Source organism: Mugil cephalus, chromosome 7, assembly GCF_022458985.1.
Source record: "Mugil cephalus isolate CIBA_MC_2020 chromosome 7, CIBA_Mcephalus_1.1, whole genome shotgun sequence".
In the NCBI taxonomy this organism is placed as follows: Eukaryota; Metazoa; Chordata; class Actinopteri; order Mugiliformes; family Mugilidae; genus Mugil; species Mugil cephalus.
In genome coordinates this window covers 26,391,490-26,412,905 of record NC_061776.1, presented here as the reverse complement: position 1 = coordinate 26,412,905, position 21,416 = coordinate 26,391,490, and the positions used below count along the sequence as shown (strand labels likewise).

Below are 21,416 nucleotides of genomic sequence, written 5' to 3'. Positions count from 1 at the left end.
ATTAGGCTGAATAGGACAAGGAATTATAAAACTGTGCCTCATTCAGTCACATGGAGGTTGCTTAGTGGAAAAAAGATTTATGCTTCTTGGCATCAAAGGATCCCAGGTGGGCCCACGGATACCAGACAAGTTAAGAAGGTCGTTATAAAAATGACACTGACCATCTGTTTGAACCAAAACACGAATGAACGCTGTTATTCTATCGGTCATAACATTATGACAACCTGCTTAATATTGTGTAGGCCTCCCTTGTGCCTCCAAAGCAGCTGTGACTCATCAGAGAATGAACATGGACCTTCTGAAGGCGTCTTGTGGTGTCTGGTAACAGGATGTTGTAGGTGGGGGTCTTTGGGTCCTATGGGTTGAGGGGAGGGGCCTCTGTGGATCATCCTACAGATACTTGATCAGTTTGGGATCTAGTGAAATTGCTCATTTTGTTCATCAACGTGTTAATTTCCTTGAAGATGTTTTGCCACACTCAGTGGTTATAGTGCCATTCACTAGGTGAAGAATTGAATATAGGCTCAACTCCAATTCCTCCAATTACAGGTGAGTATGTGTAATGAATTTTATACATGAACTTGATAAATTTATACTTTTGTGCTGGCTCATTTAGTGGAGCCAGTTGTTGCCGTCAAGGCTGTTTCCATAATTCTCTATTCAAATTACCGACCGTCAGAGATAAAATTGACCATGTGCAGAATTCTCAATACCTGGTATCATGTCTCGCTCCCTCTCTCTCTCTCTCTCTCTCTCTCTCTCTCACACACATGCACACACACTGTGCATGAAGCTGGAAGTCCCCTGTGATTGATTCTTGATCCCAGCGCTTATGAGAGCATGGAAAACCCCGTCTCTCTTTCCATTCTTCTCTTGTCATTTTCGCACATTTTCACTTCACCTTATTTAATTTCCACCTTCTTTTGCATAACGCTCTCTTTTTGTTGGCGGTCACCGCTCTGGCTCCTCCTCCCTCTCTTCTGAACCAAGTTTCCAGAATGTGTGCTCCAGTTTTCCAGGCGTCTGTTGGACAGGGCACAGTTACAGTCCAGCTCTGGTGGAACAGCCACTCACTGTAAGAATTCACATACTGTACTTTGAGGTTTGCACAGAACTGGTCTCAGTGTCATTATAGTTGCCTTCAATATTGCACACCATGACTGAGGATGCTGCGCACTAAACACTTTCACTGAAAATTGATCAAAATGCATCAGACTGACATTTGCAATTTTCATTCAAATCTGATACAAGACTCAAAGGTAGACAGAGTGGAGAGAAATGTATTGTACTACAAAAACAGCATATGTCATAATGCAATGTAAAATCTCAAACATAACTTTAAATGTATCTAAATATATTATTTCTTGCAGTTGTTTCCTTGTGATATACACTCACCAGTCACAATGCTACTGCTGGTTTGATTCTCTCTCCTTGGTGTCATGGATACCTGAAGTTTTGGCTTCATGTTGACATGACTGCATTATATCATGGTTTCAGATTTATCAGCAGCACATTCCTGCTGCCAATCTCCTTCATTCAGTTTTACCATAACTGAACGTTCTATTAGAATCCGTTCTGGTCACTGAGCATAACTTTTGCTTTGGGACATGGTGTATTATCCTGCAGGAAACAGCTGTTAGAAGATAGTAAACTGTGGTTATGCAGAGTATGGTATTCACACCAGGAATTACTGGCACCAAGTGTGCCAAGAAAACATTGTCCACATCATTACATCACCGGCAGCAGCTTTGTTGTTAACGTAAGGAGATTCATGCTGTTCATGCCAAATTTTGTTTAACTGTGGTCATAAACATCCTGGGAGATGACGCATGTGTGTAGCTGTTTTAATGCATATAAAACTGTGCATCTGAAATCAATATATAAATCTAAATTACCTTAGATTTGTACTGCAGAAATTCAGGTTGAAATTAAGTTGATCTGCCATCTTGTGGCTGTCTGGCATTACAACAGAATAAAGGCTGCTAGGGCAACTGTTTAACATTTATTAATGAATATACATTTAAATAACAATAATAATGATTATAAAAAGCATACCATGGAGTTCTTATTTGCCAACAGAGCCAAAAGATGCAGGTTCACAACACATTTGATCGCCACCATAACATCTGAGGCTTACATTATTTCAGTATTGATAAGGTTAACCCACCATTCATGTTTCATTGTACCAAGCTTTGAATTAAATTGAGGCATTTTAGAAAATGCACCATCAGAAATATTCTAACACCCAATTTAACTTTCAGTGATGTGGTAATGTAAAAAGAAAATTACCTAGATTTCTAAACAGGTACTTGACATTTAATGAATTTAATATAAATAAATATGCATAATAAAATATATTAAAAATGTGTTCCAAAGTTGAGGTCTTTTGTGTATCCAATAGTGTTAAGTAGACATACAGCTAAAAGAAACATTTCTGATGGTGGCTCACCACTGGCTCTGGTGGGGCAATGCAGGAAAATCCAGAATCCAGAAATATCAGCAAACAGGTGACAGCAAACAGGTGATGACAAAATTGCAGCTGAATAATGCCATCACACAAACAATGGCAATCTGATGACATATTATCATATCAATAGCGCCACCAAATGGCAGTGTTCAAGATCTCCCTAAATCAAGTACTCAATTTAATTCAATTCGATTTTATTTATATAGCGCCAATAACAATACAAATTGTCTCAAGACGCTTTACAAAAATGGCCTGCAACCTCCAGAGCAAACCTGAGGGCGACAGTGGCAAGGAAACCTTGAGCAGAACCCAGCTCATATGAAGGGACCCATCTGCTGAAGGCCAGCCGTGTAGAAACAGAGAAGATAGAGAGAAAAGAAGAGCAGGAGAAACAAGACAAACAAACTTCTGCCACACAGTGGTTAATAATAGAAAAAAGAGATAAAAAATAAAATTATAAGATATTAGAAGACAGGAGCCAGAGAAGAGAGAGGAGAGGACATGTCCTTGTCAAAAAAGAAAGTCTTAAGCCTGACCTTAAAAGTAGAGGTGGTGTTCTACTTTTAGAAACTCTAGGAACCACAAGATCATAGTGATCTGTTGGGACAGTATGGTACTATGAGGTCTATCAGATATGATGGAGCTAGGCCTTTCAAGGCCTTGTATGTAAGGAGGAGGATTTTAAATTAAATTCCAAATTTTAAAGGGAGCCAATGAAGAGAAGCTAATACTGGAGTAATATGATCTCTCTTGCTAATTCCTGTCAGTGCTCTTGCTGCAGTGTTTTGAATCAATGGGAGGCTTTTTAAAGAGCTACTTGGACAGCCAGACATTAACGAGTTACAATAATCCAGCCTGGAAGACACAAATGCATGAACTAGTTTTTCCGCATCACTCTGAGAAAGGATGTTCCTAATTTTGATGATATTAAAAAGGTGAAAGAAAGCAGTCCTGGTCACCTGCTTTATGTGAGAGTTAAAGGACATATCCTGGTCAAATATAACCAAGGTTTTTCACAGTAGTAATGCCATCCAACGAAACCAGGTGATTAGATAATGAATCTCTGCAACGCTTAGGACCAAATACAATGACTTCTGGTTTGTCTGAGTTTAAAAGTAGAAAATTACAGGTCATCCAAGCCTTTATGTCTTTAAGGCATGCTTGGAGTTTAACCAGCTGATTAGTTTCATCTGGTTTCATGGATAAATATAGCTGGGTATCATCTGTGTAGCAATGGGAGTTTATGCCATGCCTTTTAATAATATTGCTTAAGGGAATATGTATAATGTGAATAATACTGGTCCTATCACAGAACCCTGAGGAACCCCATAGCTCACTTTGGTATATATAGAAGAGTTGTTGTTTACATGGACAAACTGGAATCTGTCTGACAGATATGATTCAAACCAGTCTAGTGCAGTTCCTGTAATCTTGATCACACTTTCAAGTCTCTGTAGTAGAATATTGTGATCAATAGTGTCAAATGCAGCACTGAGATCTAGCAGGACGAGTATAGAGACAAGTCCATTGTCTGAAGCCATGAGGAGATCATTGGTAACTTTAACCCGAGCCGCTTCTGTACTATGATGAGTTCTAAAGGTTTAATTACAGCAGTTTTAAAAGACTCGGGCACATTTCCTGTTAATAAAGATAAGTTTATCTGATTTAATATGGAGGTATTAATTAATGGAAAAACCGCCTTGAGCAATTCAGTCAGGATGGGGTCTAGAAGACAAGTTGATGGTTTAGATGCTATAATAACTGAAGTGAGCTCAGGAAGATCAATTAGAGAGAAAGAATCCAGATATTGACTAGGTCGTACAGAGGTTTCTTATGGCACTGTACTTACATTTTTGACAGCTGGAAGGGTGCTATGAATTTTATCTCTAATGGCAACAATTCAATTAGTGAAGAAACTCATGAAATCATTACTGCTGAGGGCTGAAGGAATAGATGGCTCAACAGAGCTGTGACTCTTTGTCAGCCTGGCTACAGCTAAAAAGAAATCTGGGGTTGTTCTTGTTTTCTTCCATTAATGAAGAGTAATATACTGTTCTACTTTTTGTTAAACTATCTTTCCAGGCTATGTGAGCTTCTTCAGAATTAGTGGAACGCCAAATTCTTTCCAGCTTTCGAACTGCTGCCTCAAGATCGAAACTGTAACATAACAACGATAATGCACAGCTCATGGTGTTAACGGCGCACAACTAATACACGGCAATCAATACACAAAGTCACCACGCTTAATAAACCACGGCCATTTCAGCGCCACAGACAGGTAAACAGCTCCATGAGGTTGTGTCCCCCACATGCATCACCAGCTAGGGATTACACGTCACATCACACGCATCACATTCAAGCGCAGCAGTTCATCAGTCCACAACACTGCAGGCCAGGGTTCTCTCAGCTGTGCTCCACCAGCAGAAACAGAGACGCAGCATCAGGAACAACAAACTATTTACACACAACTACACTACAAAAAGAGTCTACAGAGGAAACTGCATTCATCAAATGTGGACATTTCACTGGGGACAGAGTTTATTACTTATTAATTTATGTGCAAAAACACTTTTGACACAGCAAAACTAAAAGCTAATAATCCTCATCTAGTGGGGCCCCTAATGCAAAGACACCATTGATAGAGTCTAATCAGATAAGCTGCCCAGATAGCTCACCTGGTTGTCCAGTTCCACCATAAACAGAGAAAAACATATAAGTCCTCATGCAGTGTTAAAATCTACCTGTAACCTCACTTAATCCCATCATTTCCAGTCTGTTGCTGATTTCTCCGTACTTTGCTAACTATTTCTGAACACAAATGTGGATCTTTCCAGAGCTGGCGGACACACATAAGAATGTGTCTACAGTGTATTGTGTAGTTGCCAGAAACATGAGTCAAAAGTTCTGTGGACTGGCTTTTAATAATTTATGTACTGCATTTTTACCCATCAAAGCAATGAATCACTGTGTACTTGAGAATATATGACAGATACAACATCAGAAAAAGGGAAATTAATGGAGCTTGTGTGAGGAAAATTTGGTTTCCCATTGATCACTCTGACATATTTCAGTGAGCTTCTGGGCTACAGTTTAAGAAAGTATTATGTCATCTGAATTATGACTGATGTTTTCAGCATCTGCCTGACAGAAACTGAACCTCACAACCTTCATCGCAGAGTTATCTCTCAGTTGGACCCATGGGTCTGGATGGGAATCAAATGGCGGCCACAGCTGGAGGAACCAAGTTTCTGTTGGATGTGCATTAAAGGCAGAAGGAAGGAAGACTTTAGACAGGAATAACAAAAAATGACAAATGACTCAGGCAGCAGTAGCTCAAGAGGTAGATCGGTCATCCAATAACTGGAAGGTTGGCGGTTTGATTCCCTCCATCCCGAGTCTGTCCGTTGTGTCCTTGTGCAAGACACTTAACCCACCTTGCCCCCAGGTGTATGCTCTCTGGTGTATGATTGCAAGTGTGTGATGTAGGTGGGGGTTGGAGAGGCCGTAGGCACACATTGGCAGCCATGAGCGAATGAATAATGCATTCAAGTGAGCATCTAACAATGGAAAAGTGCAATATGAAACCAATTTGTCTGGAACAACAACGCTGGTTGCTCCAACAGCTGATTTTAGATGATTTAGGCAGTGACATCATCCAAAATACAGGAGATTCTAATTTGTATTGATATGAATCCCACATACTCCATCTCTTCTATGGAAATACTCCTCAAACATAATCAAACCATTCTCAGATCAGTACAGATTTTCCATTTCATATTTACAGATCTGTTTTTATTTACAGTTATATGTGCAAATTACAGAAATATATTTTAACATTTAGGATAGGAGCTAATTCATTCTGAAATGGATAAATGGGTTAGAAACATCTGAAACATCTCCAGTGTCTGAAAACCCAATATAAATGTGTGTTGGCCAGCTCTGTGTTATGTCTTTTTTGCCTGCATTGATTGTAATGTTTTATCTGTGTGTGTTATTTCTGCATGTTCATTTGCCGGATCTCGTCCACTCTGTTGCGGTGCAGCTGGAAGGCGGGAGTCACCCAGCGGCCACACGAACACTGATCCCCGCACCAGCTGAATGAGCCCAGCTTGGATTTACACTTCGGACACAGGAGCTAAACACACACAGAAGACAGAGAGGAGGAAAGTACCACAGATACAAGTCAGCAAAAAGAAATCACTTGGGATCAAAATATTTGCATATGGTTGACTGAAACTCATCAAGATTATTCACAGTGAAAAAAAACTCAACAGACACCTTAGGGCTAGTTGTCACAATATAATTCATCCATCATCTATAAGTTGTTGTTTTTTAATCACACAAAAACATTTATTTAGGATCAAAGGAAGTCATTTATTATCATGTACCTGCATGTGCCTTTTAAAATCTCAACAATAACTGGAATTACACAAATGATCCTGATCAAAAGTTTGATACACACATGGTGGACATGATGCATCTGTTATCAGTTGTATGGTATCACATTGACTTGTGTGCATCAGTGGAGGTGTGCTTTACCTGTCCATCCATCACTCCAAGTAAGGATTGTTCCATCCACTGCACTGGCTCGATGAAGTATGATGTACACTGGACTTCTCCTGAACAACAACACGTTCCATAACATCAGATATGTCAACACATTCAAGCAGTCAGACTGAGTCACAGAGGCATATGCTTACTGAGACAGTGATGTCTTTATGACTATGAGTTCGCTGTCTTCATAAAATGTCACACTTGTGATGTAATACCTATCCTATATAAGTAATGTATAATATATAAGTGAAAGTCTAATTTAAAATAGAAAAACCCACTCTAACTGAAAATACAGCTGAAGTTCAGGCAGAACAGATCAAGTTCAAATTCACCTAGAAGCCACATAAACTAGCCTTATCTATTAATATGTTGTGGTGCAACATCAGTGTGGAACAACTACTCAGATTGGTTATTGGACTATCAGAGGGTTTTTTTTGCTGTACTGGTTAAAAACACAGCCCATAATTAAGTCCAAGAGGTGTGTTACCAGACTCACAATCTGATAAGAACTGAGTCTGGCCACACCAGCCTAGGGTCAAACCAGTACCCTATGAACATAATGAAAAAAAATTAATGAAATGAGTATAGGCAAACTTAACAGGTCCTTTCTAAATTTGCGGAAGAATGTAGAAACGTTTCTGTATTTTAATTCTGTATCTGAAAATAATTTGTGGAGTCAGTTGTAGAGAACATGTTGACCGTGTGGTTTTCTTCTTACCAGTGAGGTTACTTGACTTCTTGTGACTAAAGGCTGAGGCTCCTTCTCCTACTGGGTGACTGAGAATACTGGAGTCACGGAACAGAGTCCGTCTGAAGAGGAGAGGGTGGAGGTTCATCAGTGAATATAGCTACATCCACAAAATATTACCATTTGTTAACAAATGCAAATAGTTTTCAGTCATCATTCTACGTTCACTACCACTGTTCTGTTGCTTTAAGTTTTTAATTCTCTTGTAAATGTATTACGTGGATAGTACACTACCAGTAAATGTTTGGACACACTCTCTCACTAAATTGAATGAGGACTGATAGCCAACTGGTAGTGAATGTTTGAGATGTTCAGGTCAAGTGTAACAAAAAGCTAAGCTGTTTTTGTTGTTCATGGTTGATTTTAAAGTCTGCTGTTAATCATTGTCTTGTGTGTGAAGGACAGCAATCGGGCATAACATTATGATCACTGAGAGGAACTGCGTGACATCATGAACACGTTAGCATTCATAATGTTCACGCCTTCCATGACCATGTCCATCCTCTGATGAGTCACAACTGTTTTGGAGGCACAAGGGAGACCTACACAGTATTAGACAGGTGGTCATAATGTTATGACTGATAGGTGTATGTTGTAGAATTTTGCTTCACGTTATGACTGTATGGCTTTTGCCTCCTTACTAAAAACACGTGCACTATACTCTGGAGCATTCTGCCTCTATAATAACTTCTCCAGCTTTCACCTGCACTTCCTGCATCGATAAGACACTTCAGAAGAGTTGGAGAGGGCAGGGTCAACAGCAAACAGCTCCCTAGGAACCTGCTGCAACTCTGCTCACACACACAGGGGGGAACAAGACATTAGAAAAAGATAACAACCGTCATATCAAGTGCACAAAAATGCTCCTCTGTGTGTATGGTTACCTGGGTATTTCTCTGTGAGCTTGGTCAGTCTGTATTGTTTGTACAGAGGACTGGAGGTGTCCACTTCACACTGCATGGCTTCATACAGACACAGCTGCTCTTCAAAACCACTGTTGGCTCTAAAACACAAAACCAACATGTCAGTTTGTCTGTTCAGTTATCTGTTATATTCATTCAGAATACAACAAATACAAGCTCTGTCACTTTTTGTGTCACAAAGATAAAGAACAATAACAGACTGAAGCTGTAATTCATTTCTTTCCCACCTGTGTGGGTTTTCTCTTACATGCATGTTAGGCAAACTGAAGTTCAAAATTATTCTAAGTTGCCCTTATGAATGTGAGTGTGAATGGTAGTTTATTTCTTTGTGTTTGTTCTGTTCTGTGTCATCTTTATTCCACCTCCTCAGGTGGAATAGGCTCCATTCTGCTGCTAACCTCTACAGGATAAGAGGTTAGAAATATAGATGATGATATATAGATGAATGGATACTTTCTGACTACAATGTACATTCTACGTTACCTCAAGATAAGTTTTGCTTATCTTCCTAAGTCCTAATCTAAATAGATCGATCACATCTGAAACACACACACACACACACACTTGTGATGGCAAACACAAAAGTTGCTTGCAATCACACAGAAGTAAATTAAGGTGGAGTAACTGGAAATATTTCAGTCTTTGGGGAAACACTTACTGGACGTCCTGTTTAATACTCTTCAGTCGGTGGTAAGCCTCAGTGAAGCCCAGCTGGTATCTCTTCATTAAATAAGCAGTCACAATGGTGCCACTGCGACTCCGACCGGCTTGGCTGACACACACGCACACAGAGTAATACTTTCTGTTTATTTAATTTTATGAGGGGCGGTCTCCCATTTCTCCCAAAATCATGCACACAGAAACTAGCTATGTGCATGACTGCTCAATAATATCTATTCAGCGATTGCCTAAATTTAATAGGATAATTAAAAATCTAATAATAAATGTGTAATAAAAACATTAGTGAAAAATAAACAATAAAATAAGAGTGATGACACTTTACCAGTGGACAAGTGCAGCCTGGCCTGCCTCCACAGCCTCCTGAATGAACAGGAAACAGTCGTCCATGTGACTCAGAAGATCAGACATCGCTTCGTCTAAAACATTGACCCACTTCCTGCAAAAGGCTGCATTAGCGGGAAGCAGCGGGCCGGGGTCTACCGAGTCCACAGACAGGATGTGAGTGACAGCCGCATCAGCCAATGCCTGGGGGTTGTTGAGGTCGGCCGCAGTGCCGATGAACAGACCACGGTCCACCAGAAGCATGACTGCAGAGAGAGACACAGAGCTGACACTATGTCCTAAACAAGAGCAGGCATTACAGCATCTTTAAGTGATGCATGGGTCCATTAATTAGTCCATTAAAACTATTTACATTAGTCTTTTCCTATGTAAACTGTAAGTTGTGCCATGTGTTTGGTGCATAGTGGGTGATCAACTACTTTCACCTTGACATCAATGCCACCAAGACAAGAGAGATGATGATCACAGACTGGTGAAAATCCAGGGATTAGACATCGACATTGTGGATGGACATAAATCCCTGGGTATTCGCCTGAATACTTAGCTGGACTGACAGTATTAATGTCCTGCACAAGGGGGGGCAAAGTTGCTTCCACCTGCTCAGGAGACTGAGGTGTCCTTAGGTGTGTACTCTACTCAGAACCTCTTATGATACCGTGGTTGCGTCTGCAACATTTTACCTTGTGGTCTGCTGGTATGGGAGAGTCAGATAAAGAGGCACAGCTCCATTCTGGGCTGTCCCCCGGACTCACTGGAGCAGGTAGGGGAGAGGATGTTGTCCAAACTGTCAACCATCAACACCTCTCACCTCTTGTATAAGACAGTTGTGAATTTAGGTAGCTGCTGCAGCCATAGACTGCTGCACAGTTCAAGAAGGAGCGCTTTCAGACATCCTTTGTCCCTTCAGCAGTCAAACTCTTCAACATCAGCATTTCCTAGCACTGCCAAGTTTTTTGCTTCAACTGAAGAATCTATTTATACCTAGTCATCGTTGCATCACTTCACCATCACTAATCAACTTAATGAGCATGTCTTTGTATGGTGGGAGGAGGGGTACCCTTTTGCCGTTGATTAAAAACGTCGTATTAAAATGTGGTTTATTTTAAAGTGTTATAAAACGTATTTATTAACATTAAAAAAAAGTAAAAGAAATGACTAATTAGAAAAGATTCAGAATGATGTGTTTCGTATTTTCTGACTTGCAGCGAGTAACAAATGATTCAAGTAAACAGTTGTACATTTCTGAGCTGTATCACATTGACAGCTCGAGCACTGACTGTATAGAGCTCGACAGACACAAGATACCTCACCTGCCTCACGTCTCTCAGTTACTGTTGCTCATCCGGTAAAACTTCGTTGCTGTTGTTGTAACCGCTTTACGCGTGAGGTTGACGACCCCCCGGGTATTAGTCAACAAGTACAACGAAGAGCAATAGTTAGATAGACGCTCAATTTAAAAAAGGAAAACGAAAAAACAAATATGAACGTGTGGTAACAGCACTGAGTGGTTTTGGTTTGTCAGTCCGTCCATCCGGTCGGAAACATAGACATGAACTCTTTAGTTCCGGATACTGTGAATGAACACATGGTACTATGTAGTAAACAATAAAAGTTTAAACAAAAACAATATGTTTTGGTAACACTTCATGATAACTGACCTACGCACTGTGAAGCATTAGTAAACCACTAGTAAACTTCATTCGTCCTTTGCATGAGTTCTAAATTAATAGATATTAATAAGTACTTTATAAATATAGTCATCAATGTATTTATTATAGATTTATTCTTAATCCATATGATCTTTGTTATATAACAAAGTATTTACAAAGTTATTGGTTATTAAGAAGTGGTAATATTGTTTATAAATGATCTATTAACACACTTAGTAACTATGCGTACATGTGTAAATAATAAGCTGCATATATATACATCATACTAGTTTATTAATTATTTAATCACACTTTATTAATGATTTTAGGAACTATTGATAACTCCTTAATAGTAATGTTTTGTAAATACTGCAGTATTTAATTTATGTGTGCAGTTCTTATAAAGCTTTAGTTTGCCATCAGCTTTGCACCCTCGTGGCATTCTCTCTATGAGTGTCATGAGGTAGTCACCTGGAGTGGTTTTCCAACAGTCTTGAAGGAGTTCCCAGAGGTGCTGAGCACTTATTACATAGATAAATTCTTCATTTATAGGGACAAAACTCCCTACCTTGGACTCCATGTAGGTGCAGTGCTGTCGGAGAAGAGCAGAGGGAATCATCAGAGACTTACTCAACATACAACTTGCTTTTTCAATAGCTTCTTCCATGCCACAGTCAAACTGATGGCTAAACAAAACTGCTTAATAACAATACATGCACAACACTACCTCACTGTACCTGTGCAATATGTGACCCCCACAACCCAGTCTATTTATTAATATTAATAAGTATTTATTACACTGCACACTACCACCTTCTGTACAGCGCATCTACACTTTGTACATTTTTGTATATTTATACATAAACAGATATTTTTTTATAATGTTACTTCATAACACACCTGCTAATGTCATATATGTATACAGTCTCCATATCTGTCCTGTTACCTCTTTATATTTTATCTTTTTCATTTTATTTTTTATATTCTCTCATTTTAAGTTTCTTTACGTCTTTCTGTTGATCACAAGAGAGCCCTGCACAAGAATTCCAAGGTATCTGGACTGTGGTCTGTCACAAATGGCTAATACCATCACACCTCCCCCTCTACATAACAAAGTATACATTTCTACTGCTCTGATATTGATTTAGCAATTCAACAATGAAGGTCAGATTCTGAGCAGAATGTGGTTGAACAAATGTGAAGCATTTCTATGGGCTGAAATGTGAGGTGTTTTTAATTCGTGGTTTCTGAGGCTGGTAGCTTTAGTGAATCGCTGCATAGAAGTAACTCTTGGTCTAGGAATCCGTCAGATCATTACGATTTCTTCATGCATCATTTGGGAGCACCATTTGATATCTGTCGAGATGCTCGAGGGCTGAAGTTTAGCCTGTTTTAAACACACTGCCTCAGCCAAACACAACATTCTCTCCCTTCTAGCAAAATAAACCCATTAAATTGGTTTAGCTGTAAAGCTGAATTAATGAGTAGGAACAATTGAGAACAGTGAGAGGAAGATACCAGGAGGTTGAGGTAATGTTTACAGACACTGGTCAGCATCCTGCATTCCCATCAAATAGTCATGACCAGTGACAGAAACAAGAATAAAAACAATGTGAATCTATGAATATCATGTTAACTCCCAGTTATAGAAAGAACCGGGAATATTTATTAAGTAAATATATAAGTAAAATGTCTAACTTAGTATATTAAAGCAGTGATGATTACATGCTGGTTCAGTGAATCTCCATTCTTCTGTCTGTTATATATGTTGCCAGAACCTCTTTAATTAGTTGCTTTTTGTGATGTCTGTCTGGTCTCCTGTTTCTCGACACCTTCTCAACTTGCCGCCTTGTGTACCACAGTCTGTACATGGTCACAATATGGGGTGGTAATAAAGTTTACGAGCTGCTTTAATCTGACCGTCTGACCTATCACAACACATTGCGTTTGACTGCACGCCTCCTCGAGGGCTCACTGGAGGCCTGCCAATCACACATAATTGACTGTTAGAAATGAGGCATATGAGAAAAGCAGAGCACAGAAAACACACACACACATACAGTGAGTAAAGACCAGCAGGTGAATGGGAACAGAGTGGGCGCGTTGACGATGTGTTTGGTCTGTTGCAGTGACTCACAGACGTTGCATTATCACATGGCAGGTCAGAGCGCCAACAAGCTGCTTTCTAACGGATGTCAAGCCTCAGCTGCTTTTGCAATATGTTTTATCAAATTTCAGCCACTGTATGTAGGGTTTTAATGCTCACTGAATCTTTTAGTTTTGATGTTTGAAGTTTGTATTGTGTGTCACTTTCATTCCATTCTCAGTGTCCCACGGTTGAAACCTCGTCAGTCTGTGTGTTATTCATATTATCACCAGGACATATGGACCAGTGACATGAAACCAAATCTATATCTCCTGTAGAGGTAGATTGCAAAGAGCTGAAACAGCGTTATTGTCTAATTATGAGGCTAATCCTTTTGCTGAATTGAATGTAATAAGTACCCATAAGTGTGCAGATTTAGAAGCATGTATATCATCATGTGGGTTTGAGGCAAAGTTATTTAGTAAGTTAATCTCATGTTGTTGCTTGCATGCCAGCCAGCCAGATAACTGGACGTCTAGAAATTTGTGTCTAGAAAATATTAGTCCAGTGCACAGACTGTCATTGCAAACACTACTTCACTACTGTACAGTGGGAGGGATATATACATATAGTTTGCACATGAAGACCCATAGGTATGATTAATTGTTAGCTCCTTCAGTGAGTACTGTTTACATTCAACTGACAGCATCCTCCAGTGACATCTAGCAGTGATTATGATGGGAGGAAGAGGCTACAGTGGAGGGGTGGGTGGACAGAACAGTCAAAGACCGCTGTTCATTACCCATTTCAATAACTCTTTTAGCTTATTTTTTATAATCACGTAATCACATCCTATGGTTTTGAACAGTGACGTGTCTGTCCTCTGCAGAGGTGATGATGCTGTGGGTGATAATAAAGAGGGACAAACAAATTAATTATTGTAATAAGAATCTCTCATGATCACTTTTTTATTATGTAAATTAGCATTAGATACAAAGCAAAAGTTTCATTGCAGGTAGAATATTTTTCAGTGTCTTTTATTCAGTTATTGACTATATCATTTTTGTCCTTAACAGCATTTGTGTCTTTGACCAAATAAACTGTGACCAGCCTCTAGATTTCTTTCTTTCCCTATCATTTCTGCTGTCTTAATGTTGAGAGGCAGTCTGTCCACATAAAACTAAATGCCAGCACCTCTCCAAACTGACCCCTTTCATTCATTTTCTTTCCTTGGGTCTGTGCCCTCATCTCCTCCTTGCGAAAGTCACCCACATGTAGACACATTTAATGAGCTGCACAATTAAAACTCAACGCAAAAATGGTCAAAACCACATGACATCAGTTTTGGCCCTGGAACCTCATTCCTTAAGTTGACTGGTAGGGAAAATGTGGCCAAAAAGCAACAGGTAGGAGTGGTAACAGACAGAACCACAGACCTCACAAAAAAAAAAAAAAAAAAAACACAGCTGAAATACTGTAGTGTATATGAATACTATAATACTTGTGGCTAATTAACCAATAATTTAAAAGCGATGTCTGATTCATTATTGTTTTTATTGATAAATTGTTGAATGGCTGAACTTCCCCCTAAAACATCTATGCTCTATTGTTTTTAATTAACAAATAACAGGAACAGTAAGTGTGGTAACTTGTAATCTGTTACTTTCTGTTTAACGTCTTGGAAGAGTTACTGTCGTAGGAGTCAATTTACTGACAGTGTAGGACGTTTATATATGTCTTAGCAGTTTTTAATTAGTGTGTGGGTGTAGTGCCAGTGAGTAATTGTGTGTGTGTGATGCTAATTAAATGAGTCCTGTCTCCTATATAAGACCAACCGACTGGCTGTTTGAGGAAAGAAGAAGAGAGGTGAAGCATCGAAGAGGTAACTATTGATTCTCTCACTTTCTTCCTGTCACTGTGGCAGCGTCTGTCTCTCTCTCAAGTCCTCCCTCTGTATGTCATTGAAATGTTCAGATCTCATTTGGTTTTCACTGAACGCTGAAGATGACGATGATGGTGAAATTATCTCTGCTGCTCCTGTCTCTTGGCCTCATTCTGACCTCTGCTGCTGCTGCACCAGGTATGCACTGACATATACTGTATGTACTTAACATGTAAGAGGGCACTTATTTGTCATCTGTCATCTAATGTTTAAATATGCACTATAAATACATCTAGACTGTACTTACAATATCATGCAACCTCTTCACTGTCTTGAATGTACATTTGATCTGTTAGAATCTTAAGATGCTTCATACTGAATACACAAAACCTTACATAACAACGAATTATACAAGCTTGTAACACGCCTGTTTTGAAGTGAGTAATGATTCATAGTTTCCTCATAATAACTTCTGGAGGATATAAAATGAAGTATTGCCTCAGAGTCAGATCTCCTGTCTTCAGGCAGCTGCTCCGGTCGCTGTGGTGAGGTTTTCACCAGAGGCCAACAGTGTACCTGCGACTTCAGCTGCCACCAACATAACGAGTGCTGCCCGGACTTTGAGGCTACTTGCACCACCGGTAAGATGCTCGGAATAAGATAACGAACAACACATCACATATTTTGACTTGTCATAGTATAGGAATTAATAAATGGTGGCTAATATTAAAGGAAATTTTAAATGAACCTACATGTGCTTTTGTCCATAACTGTAATAAAAAATATAATAAAAAAGACGGTAAATATAAGTGTCATTAGACATTTAAGATATAAATTTGTCATAGTCATTGTCTTAAATATAGAGAAAGCAAATGGAACAAATGCTTGACCACTTTGTATCAAAGCCATGTATGCTCTGTCCTTCTTTCCATCACTGGTTTTGTTTTGTTCTTTTTTGTTTTAATTTTTCCTGTTCCTCATGTTTGTTTTAGCTTTAATGAAACTTTTTAACCTCTTTTAGTTTCCTTTTTATATTCTCCCTTTAGCACTGGTCTATTTGCATCTTTACCTTGTAAGAGTTTTTGGTGTTCGTTTTTATAATTTGGAATTTATATTAATTCCAAAGAAAACAATTGTGTTGGTGTTTCTTCCTTTCAAGTCTAATTTCAGATACAGAGCTTTTAAAACATTGGAGCCTGTCTTAATTAGCACTTAGCTGGTGAACATGATGGTGAGCATTTGGCTCAGACATTACTCAGGACTTGGTAGAGACAAAAACGGAACTAAAAACACAAAGATATGTGAATAGGTAACTGTTACAGGGCCTTGATTTTTTTTTTTTTGTTTGTTTCTGAGCTCTGCCCCTTAGAAGCCTGGATTGATTTTGGCAGCGCGTGCTTTACTGTGTTATTCTGTTGGTTTGTTTCCTCAGCTCAGTCCTGTCAGGGCCGCTGTGGTGAGACTTTTAAAAGAGGTCAGCTGTGTGAGTGTGATCCACAATGCATCCGCTTCAATACCTGCTGTCATGACTACCAGCTGCAGTGTGGTAAGGACCAGCAAACATAACAGCACACCCAAACCTGAAGGACCACAGGACTGCTTTGGAGATGCTGTTCTCACACTGCTCTCTGCCCACAGATGCCAGTGCAGCCATCGCACGTCAAGGCACTTTCCAGTCTATGAAAGCTGCACCTACAGGTATCTAGCTTTCTAGCCTGTGGCCTTCCATTCAATGCAAAAAAAAAAAAAAAGTGAAATGGGTTCCTTGATATGGTCAAGGAATGTTCATGTTCCCATAATCCTCCTCTTCTCTGCTTCTTTGTGTCATTCTCAGGAAATCGGAAATTACAGAAGAGCAAGAAAGGGTCCAACAGTGAGAGCGAGGAATTGTTGACAGGTAGATGTGGTTCAAATGCTTTTACGATATTGTGAATCATTTCAAATTTATTTGTACGTGTTGTATGAGAGCACAGCTAAAGTACAATATCAGCACATTATGTAGCATGGGGTCGTTTTTGATATTGTGGCCTTATGTCAAAAAAAAGGATGGAAGTTAGATGAGAGGATTGATACTAACATAATTTTGGCACAGTGATTACTGTGACGCCAGGTTGCTCAGCCTAGCTTAGCCAGACTACCCAGCAGCCTCCCTAAAGGCAGCAATAATTTCTTCTACATAGTACCAAACTATCATGATAAATGCTGTTAAATCTTTCTCATTTCAATTTATTTTTCTGTGCAGCAAAGACACGCTGCCCACAGTACCCTGGGGATCAGTGTCAAGGTGAATCAGACCTCCTAAACACACGGACTGCTGGCTCCTCTGGGCCTGCCCCTCCTGCTCAACCAGCAAATCAGCTACTACAAGGTTTGCATTATTTCTTTCATGGTGAACCCTTTACTCAAAATAGACTATAGAATAGTTTCCTTTGTTCCTCCCTCTTTCCTCCTGTAGGTGTGAGTAATATCCCTCGTGGTCTGCTGCCCATGTCCAACCCTTCCTCCTATGACGGGGCTCCAAATCACCCAGCATCTGGCTTGTCTCTGCCCAGCCACAGTGCTCTGTCTCTGGGCGGCAGTGCTCCTGTGAGCGCCTCTGATCCTGGAGGTGTTGGCGGTACAATCAATGTCCAGCTGCAGTTGTCCCCCATGGGAGTGTCTTCACCCGGGCTCAGTCAAGGTTCATTTCACAGAGATTATTTCAATTTCTGTATGAATTTAATTTTAAATATACATAATTATAACAGGCTGGTCACTTAATATTTATTTTGAAGATAAGGCTTTTTGTGATTTATCTTTTTATTAACTTTTCATTTAATTGAACATCTATAACATTTAAGAAAAATAAACAGTTAATAAAAAAGAGGACAAAAAAACAAAACAAAATGACACATGACAATAACAACCCAAAGTAATAGAGACCGAGGACAGGCAAAAAAATAAAGTAGAACAGTGCACACTCTTGACAGTTTACATCATCACTATATTACATGACATGTTTGTTCCCTGAACATATACAGGTCATACACAGGTACATGGAGGGTGTGTACAAGCATCAGCGTTTAGTGAATAGTAGCATTGCTGTCCGCAGGTCTCGGCGGTGCTGCAGGTTCCAGACCAAGCACCCTGCAGGATGTAGCGCAGGCCTTAGGGCTCGCTGCGGAGGAAGGATCTCACACAGGGGCTGGTAGGACAAGTCGTCCTCTGGATGTATGTGTGCTTGATGACCTTTTCATGTTTCTGATAATTTAAACAAATGTTTTTGTCTGCCTAGGACCTTTTGTCGATGTCGATCTATGCAGTGATTCACCCATCAATGGACTGACAGCTCTCAGCAATGGGACCATACTGATATTTAAAGGTCAGTGATGTTCAAATTCATTTAACAAATGACTTCTCTACGTTCATATTAATCTAACTCATGGACTGGTGGTACAGGTCAGCACATGTACAGTACTGTCTACAGTGCTATTTGATAATGTTGTGCGATGTGTGTTGCAGGTGAGTTGTTCTGGTCAGTTGACCCTGTCAGCCGCTCAGTGGGTCGTCCTCAGAGTATCACAGACACTCTGGGTGTCCCGTCCCCCATCGACACTGTTTTCACACGCTGCAACTGCCATGGAAACACCTACCTCATTAAGGTATGCATTTTACTAGTTGTGGTGCTGTTACAGCACCACAACTACTCACCAACTACTAGTAACCAACATGCAAATTCTGCTCCTATTTTCATTAAGTCTGCTTATTTGTTGGAAATACAATCTAAGGTATTATCTAAGGTGTTATAGAATTTGATCTAGCTCAAAACTGGCAAGTTTCAGGATCCAAAAAAGTCAATTTGTTTGTGATGTTTTGGTCAGTGTGTAATCATCAGTCATCCACTTTGTCTCTAGGGAGACCAGTACTGGCGTCTAGACGAGAACATGGTGATGGAGCCAGGCTACCCCAAACCCCTGACCTCTGAGTTCCCAGGACTGACGGGAAGCATCAACGCTGCACTGCCAGTGCCGGCTACCAGGAGTAGACCAGAGACCGTATACTTCTTTAAAAATGGTGAGGAAGACACACAGAGATGAATGAACAGACAGAGAGACAAAGCCAACAAATTCTAGTTCAGATCAAAAAGTTTTGAAAGATCTCAAATATGGCAGACTGAATGTTAGTCAAATTAATGTAAAATGATGCACAACTAAGAAGCTTTGGGATTAGAAGAAAAAAACAAATGTACTGCTCCTCTGTAATGATTGGCAACATGCTTCATGTTAACATGTAATTATGTTTTTTAATTTATATACCTTAGTATGGGCAGCTGGGATAGTCTCCGGTCAATCAGTCGCTTTTTTATTCAGATTTTATACAGGATTTCGACATACCTTTTCTAAAAACGCTGTAGCCCTTTAAAATGTACTTTCATCCTCTATTTAAGCCATATTTAAACCCACATAAATGTGATCTTTGCGGCGCTGATGATTAAAAATCCTCCAACAGACACAATTTGCAACTTGATGTGAAACAACGTGTAACATTTAGTAACTCCTTTTTATTTTTGCAGTTGGTAGAGACCAAAACTAAAAAAAAACAGTATTCTTTGTGAGCATTTTAATTTTTTTGCTTAATACAGCTTCCTATCCTTTGAAGAAACAGACCAAGCTTTTATTTTGAAAGTAGGGAAGACGCTTCCAGTTCATGTTAAACCAGTGAGTTTCCTTTGGATAGCCAGGTTACCAAAATTAAGGGTCAGTAGCTTTGATCAGTGTGACTGCAATTTCTCTTGAAAGTTTAAACCAAAGAAACCATTGAACAGAAGAAGCTAGAGTCAGTCCAACTATGTGCTGTACTTACCACAAGCTTTCCTCACCATTCCATCCTCCCTATGATCAGATTAGGTATATGTATGACTACTAAGTCATTTTGTCGTGTCCACAAGTTAACATAAAACTACTGGATGTATTGTCAATGTGTCGTGACTAATGCTTATTGTTCTGGTTTGTCCTCTAGGAGACATCATGCAGAAGTTCACCTTCCCACCAGGCAACACTCCTTCCTGCAACAAGAACCTAAAAAGCTCCTCAAATAGACGCTTCGCTCGTCAGGCTGGTTCGTGGCCCAACAAGACATTTACTTTTCCCCAAAATGTTAGACTGTACTCTAAATGATTTCCATTCCCCCTTACTTTTAGAAATTCTACTAAGCGGTGAGATCAACATCAAAGTGTCTCTGAAGGGATTTCCTACCCCAGTGACCTCGGCTCTGTCCATGCCCAGTCCTCAGGCACCTGACAAGTACCTGCACTTCGTCTTCTCTGGACGTAAGTACCGTCTTTGACTGTTTTTGTTTCAGTCTCATCAACCTTATTTTGAAGAAAAAAGTGCAGCAAACCCACTGGAAAAATGAGCAACTGACTGGAGAACTTAGCAATGCACTTAACAGCCAGAGACTTGTTTTCTCATGAGTTAAGGTAGACCCAAGTAGAATTAAAGGAAGGGTTAGGGTCAAGGTTATTTTAAGTGATGGTAATGTGATGTGTCCTGCTGACCTGTGAAGTCAGATTTGATGGCCATTGGTGTACTACTTGGTAAAGTTCTGCTCTCCAATCTCCCTGCAGCCCTCTTCTTCAGCGTACAGATATCAGGTGACCTGCTGCCAGCGCTGGTCAAACCCGACCCATCTGCATCCCCTGCACCGCTCCCCATCCTCAGCCCGGCTGCCATGCCAACCAGCTCCGCTAACACGATGGCTCAGAACGCCAAGCGTCCGCAGCCACCCAACTCCATCAAGGTTTGGCTGCGCTGCCCCCAGTAACATCCCCAAGAGACGACTGACGTTCTTTTGCATTTTCTGCGTCAGTGTCTGCTGAGCAAATGTAGCCATTCACCGTTTGTCTTAAAATGTTCGTAGCCATTCTTGAACATGCAGCCTTCCAACTGAATGCATCATAAAGCCTCCAGTTGGACAGCATACCCTATGATACACATATGTAGTAACTTTTATTGGAGTGAAGGGGTTTTTAAAGGTCCGTACCTCACAGTTCATTCATTCATTCAAAAACTTCAATCAATCCTCAACAAAAAATACATTCTTCAT

The 21,416-nt window shown here is 39.9% G+C and overlaps 2 protein-coding genes across 2 annotated transcripts; one reads left to right on the top strand and one right to left on the bottom strand.

The window, feature by feature from the left end:
- Nucleotides 1-5,369: 5,369 nt before the first annotated feature.
- dusp12 (dual specificity phosphatase 12) lies at nucleotides 5,370-11,237 on the bottom strand. Its single transcript, XM_047588475.1, has 8 exons — nucleotides 11,026-11,237; nucleotides 9,696-9,960; nucleotides 9,351-9,464; nucleotides 8,654-8,772; nucleotides 8,473-8,560; nucleotides 7,740-7,831; nucleotides 7,007-7,086; nucleotides 5,370-6,602 (listed from the first exon to the last, which is right to left on the bottom strand). Exons 2-8 carry the CDS (start codon nucleotides 9,956-9,958, stop codon nucleotides 6,459-6,461), a joined length of 900 nt encoding a protein of 299 aa, XP_047444431.1. The 5' UTR covers nucleotides 9,959-9,960; nucleotides 11,026-11,237; the 3' UTR covers nucleotides 5,370-6,458.
- Nucleotides 11,238-16,557: 5,320 nt separating this feature from the next.
- On the top strand, nucleotides 16,558-21,360 carry LOC125010692 (proteoglycan 4-like). The gene is made up of 13 exons (XM_047589444.1): nucleotides 16,558-16,597; nucleotides 16,765-16,878; nucleotides 16,971-17,030; nucleotides 17,167-17,229; nucleotides 17,575-17,700; nucleotides 17,788-18,012; nucleotides 18,424-18,519; nucleotides 18,607-18,693; nucleotides 18,834-18,973; nucleotides 19,226-19,385; nucleotides 20,331-20,429; nucleotides 20,512-20,640; nucleotides 20,938-21,360. Exons 1-13 carry the CDS (start codon nucleotides 16,558-16,560, stop codon nucleotides 21,132-21,134), a joined length of 1,536 nt encoding a protein of 511 aa, XP_047445400.1. The 3' UTR covers nucleotides 21,135-21,360.
- Nucleotides 21,361-21,416: the final 56 nt, after the last annotated feature.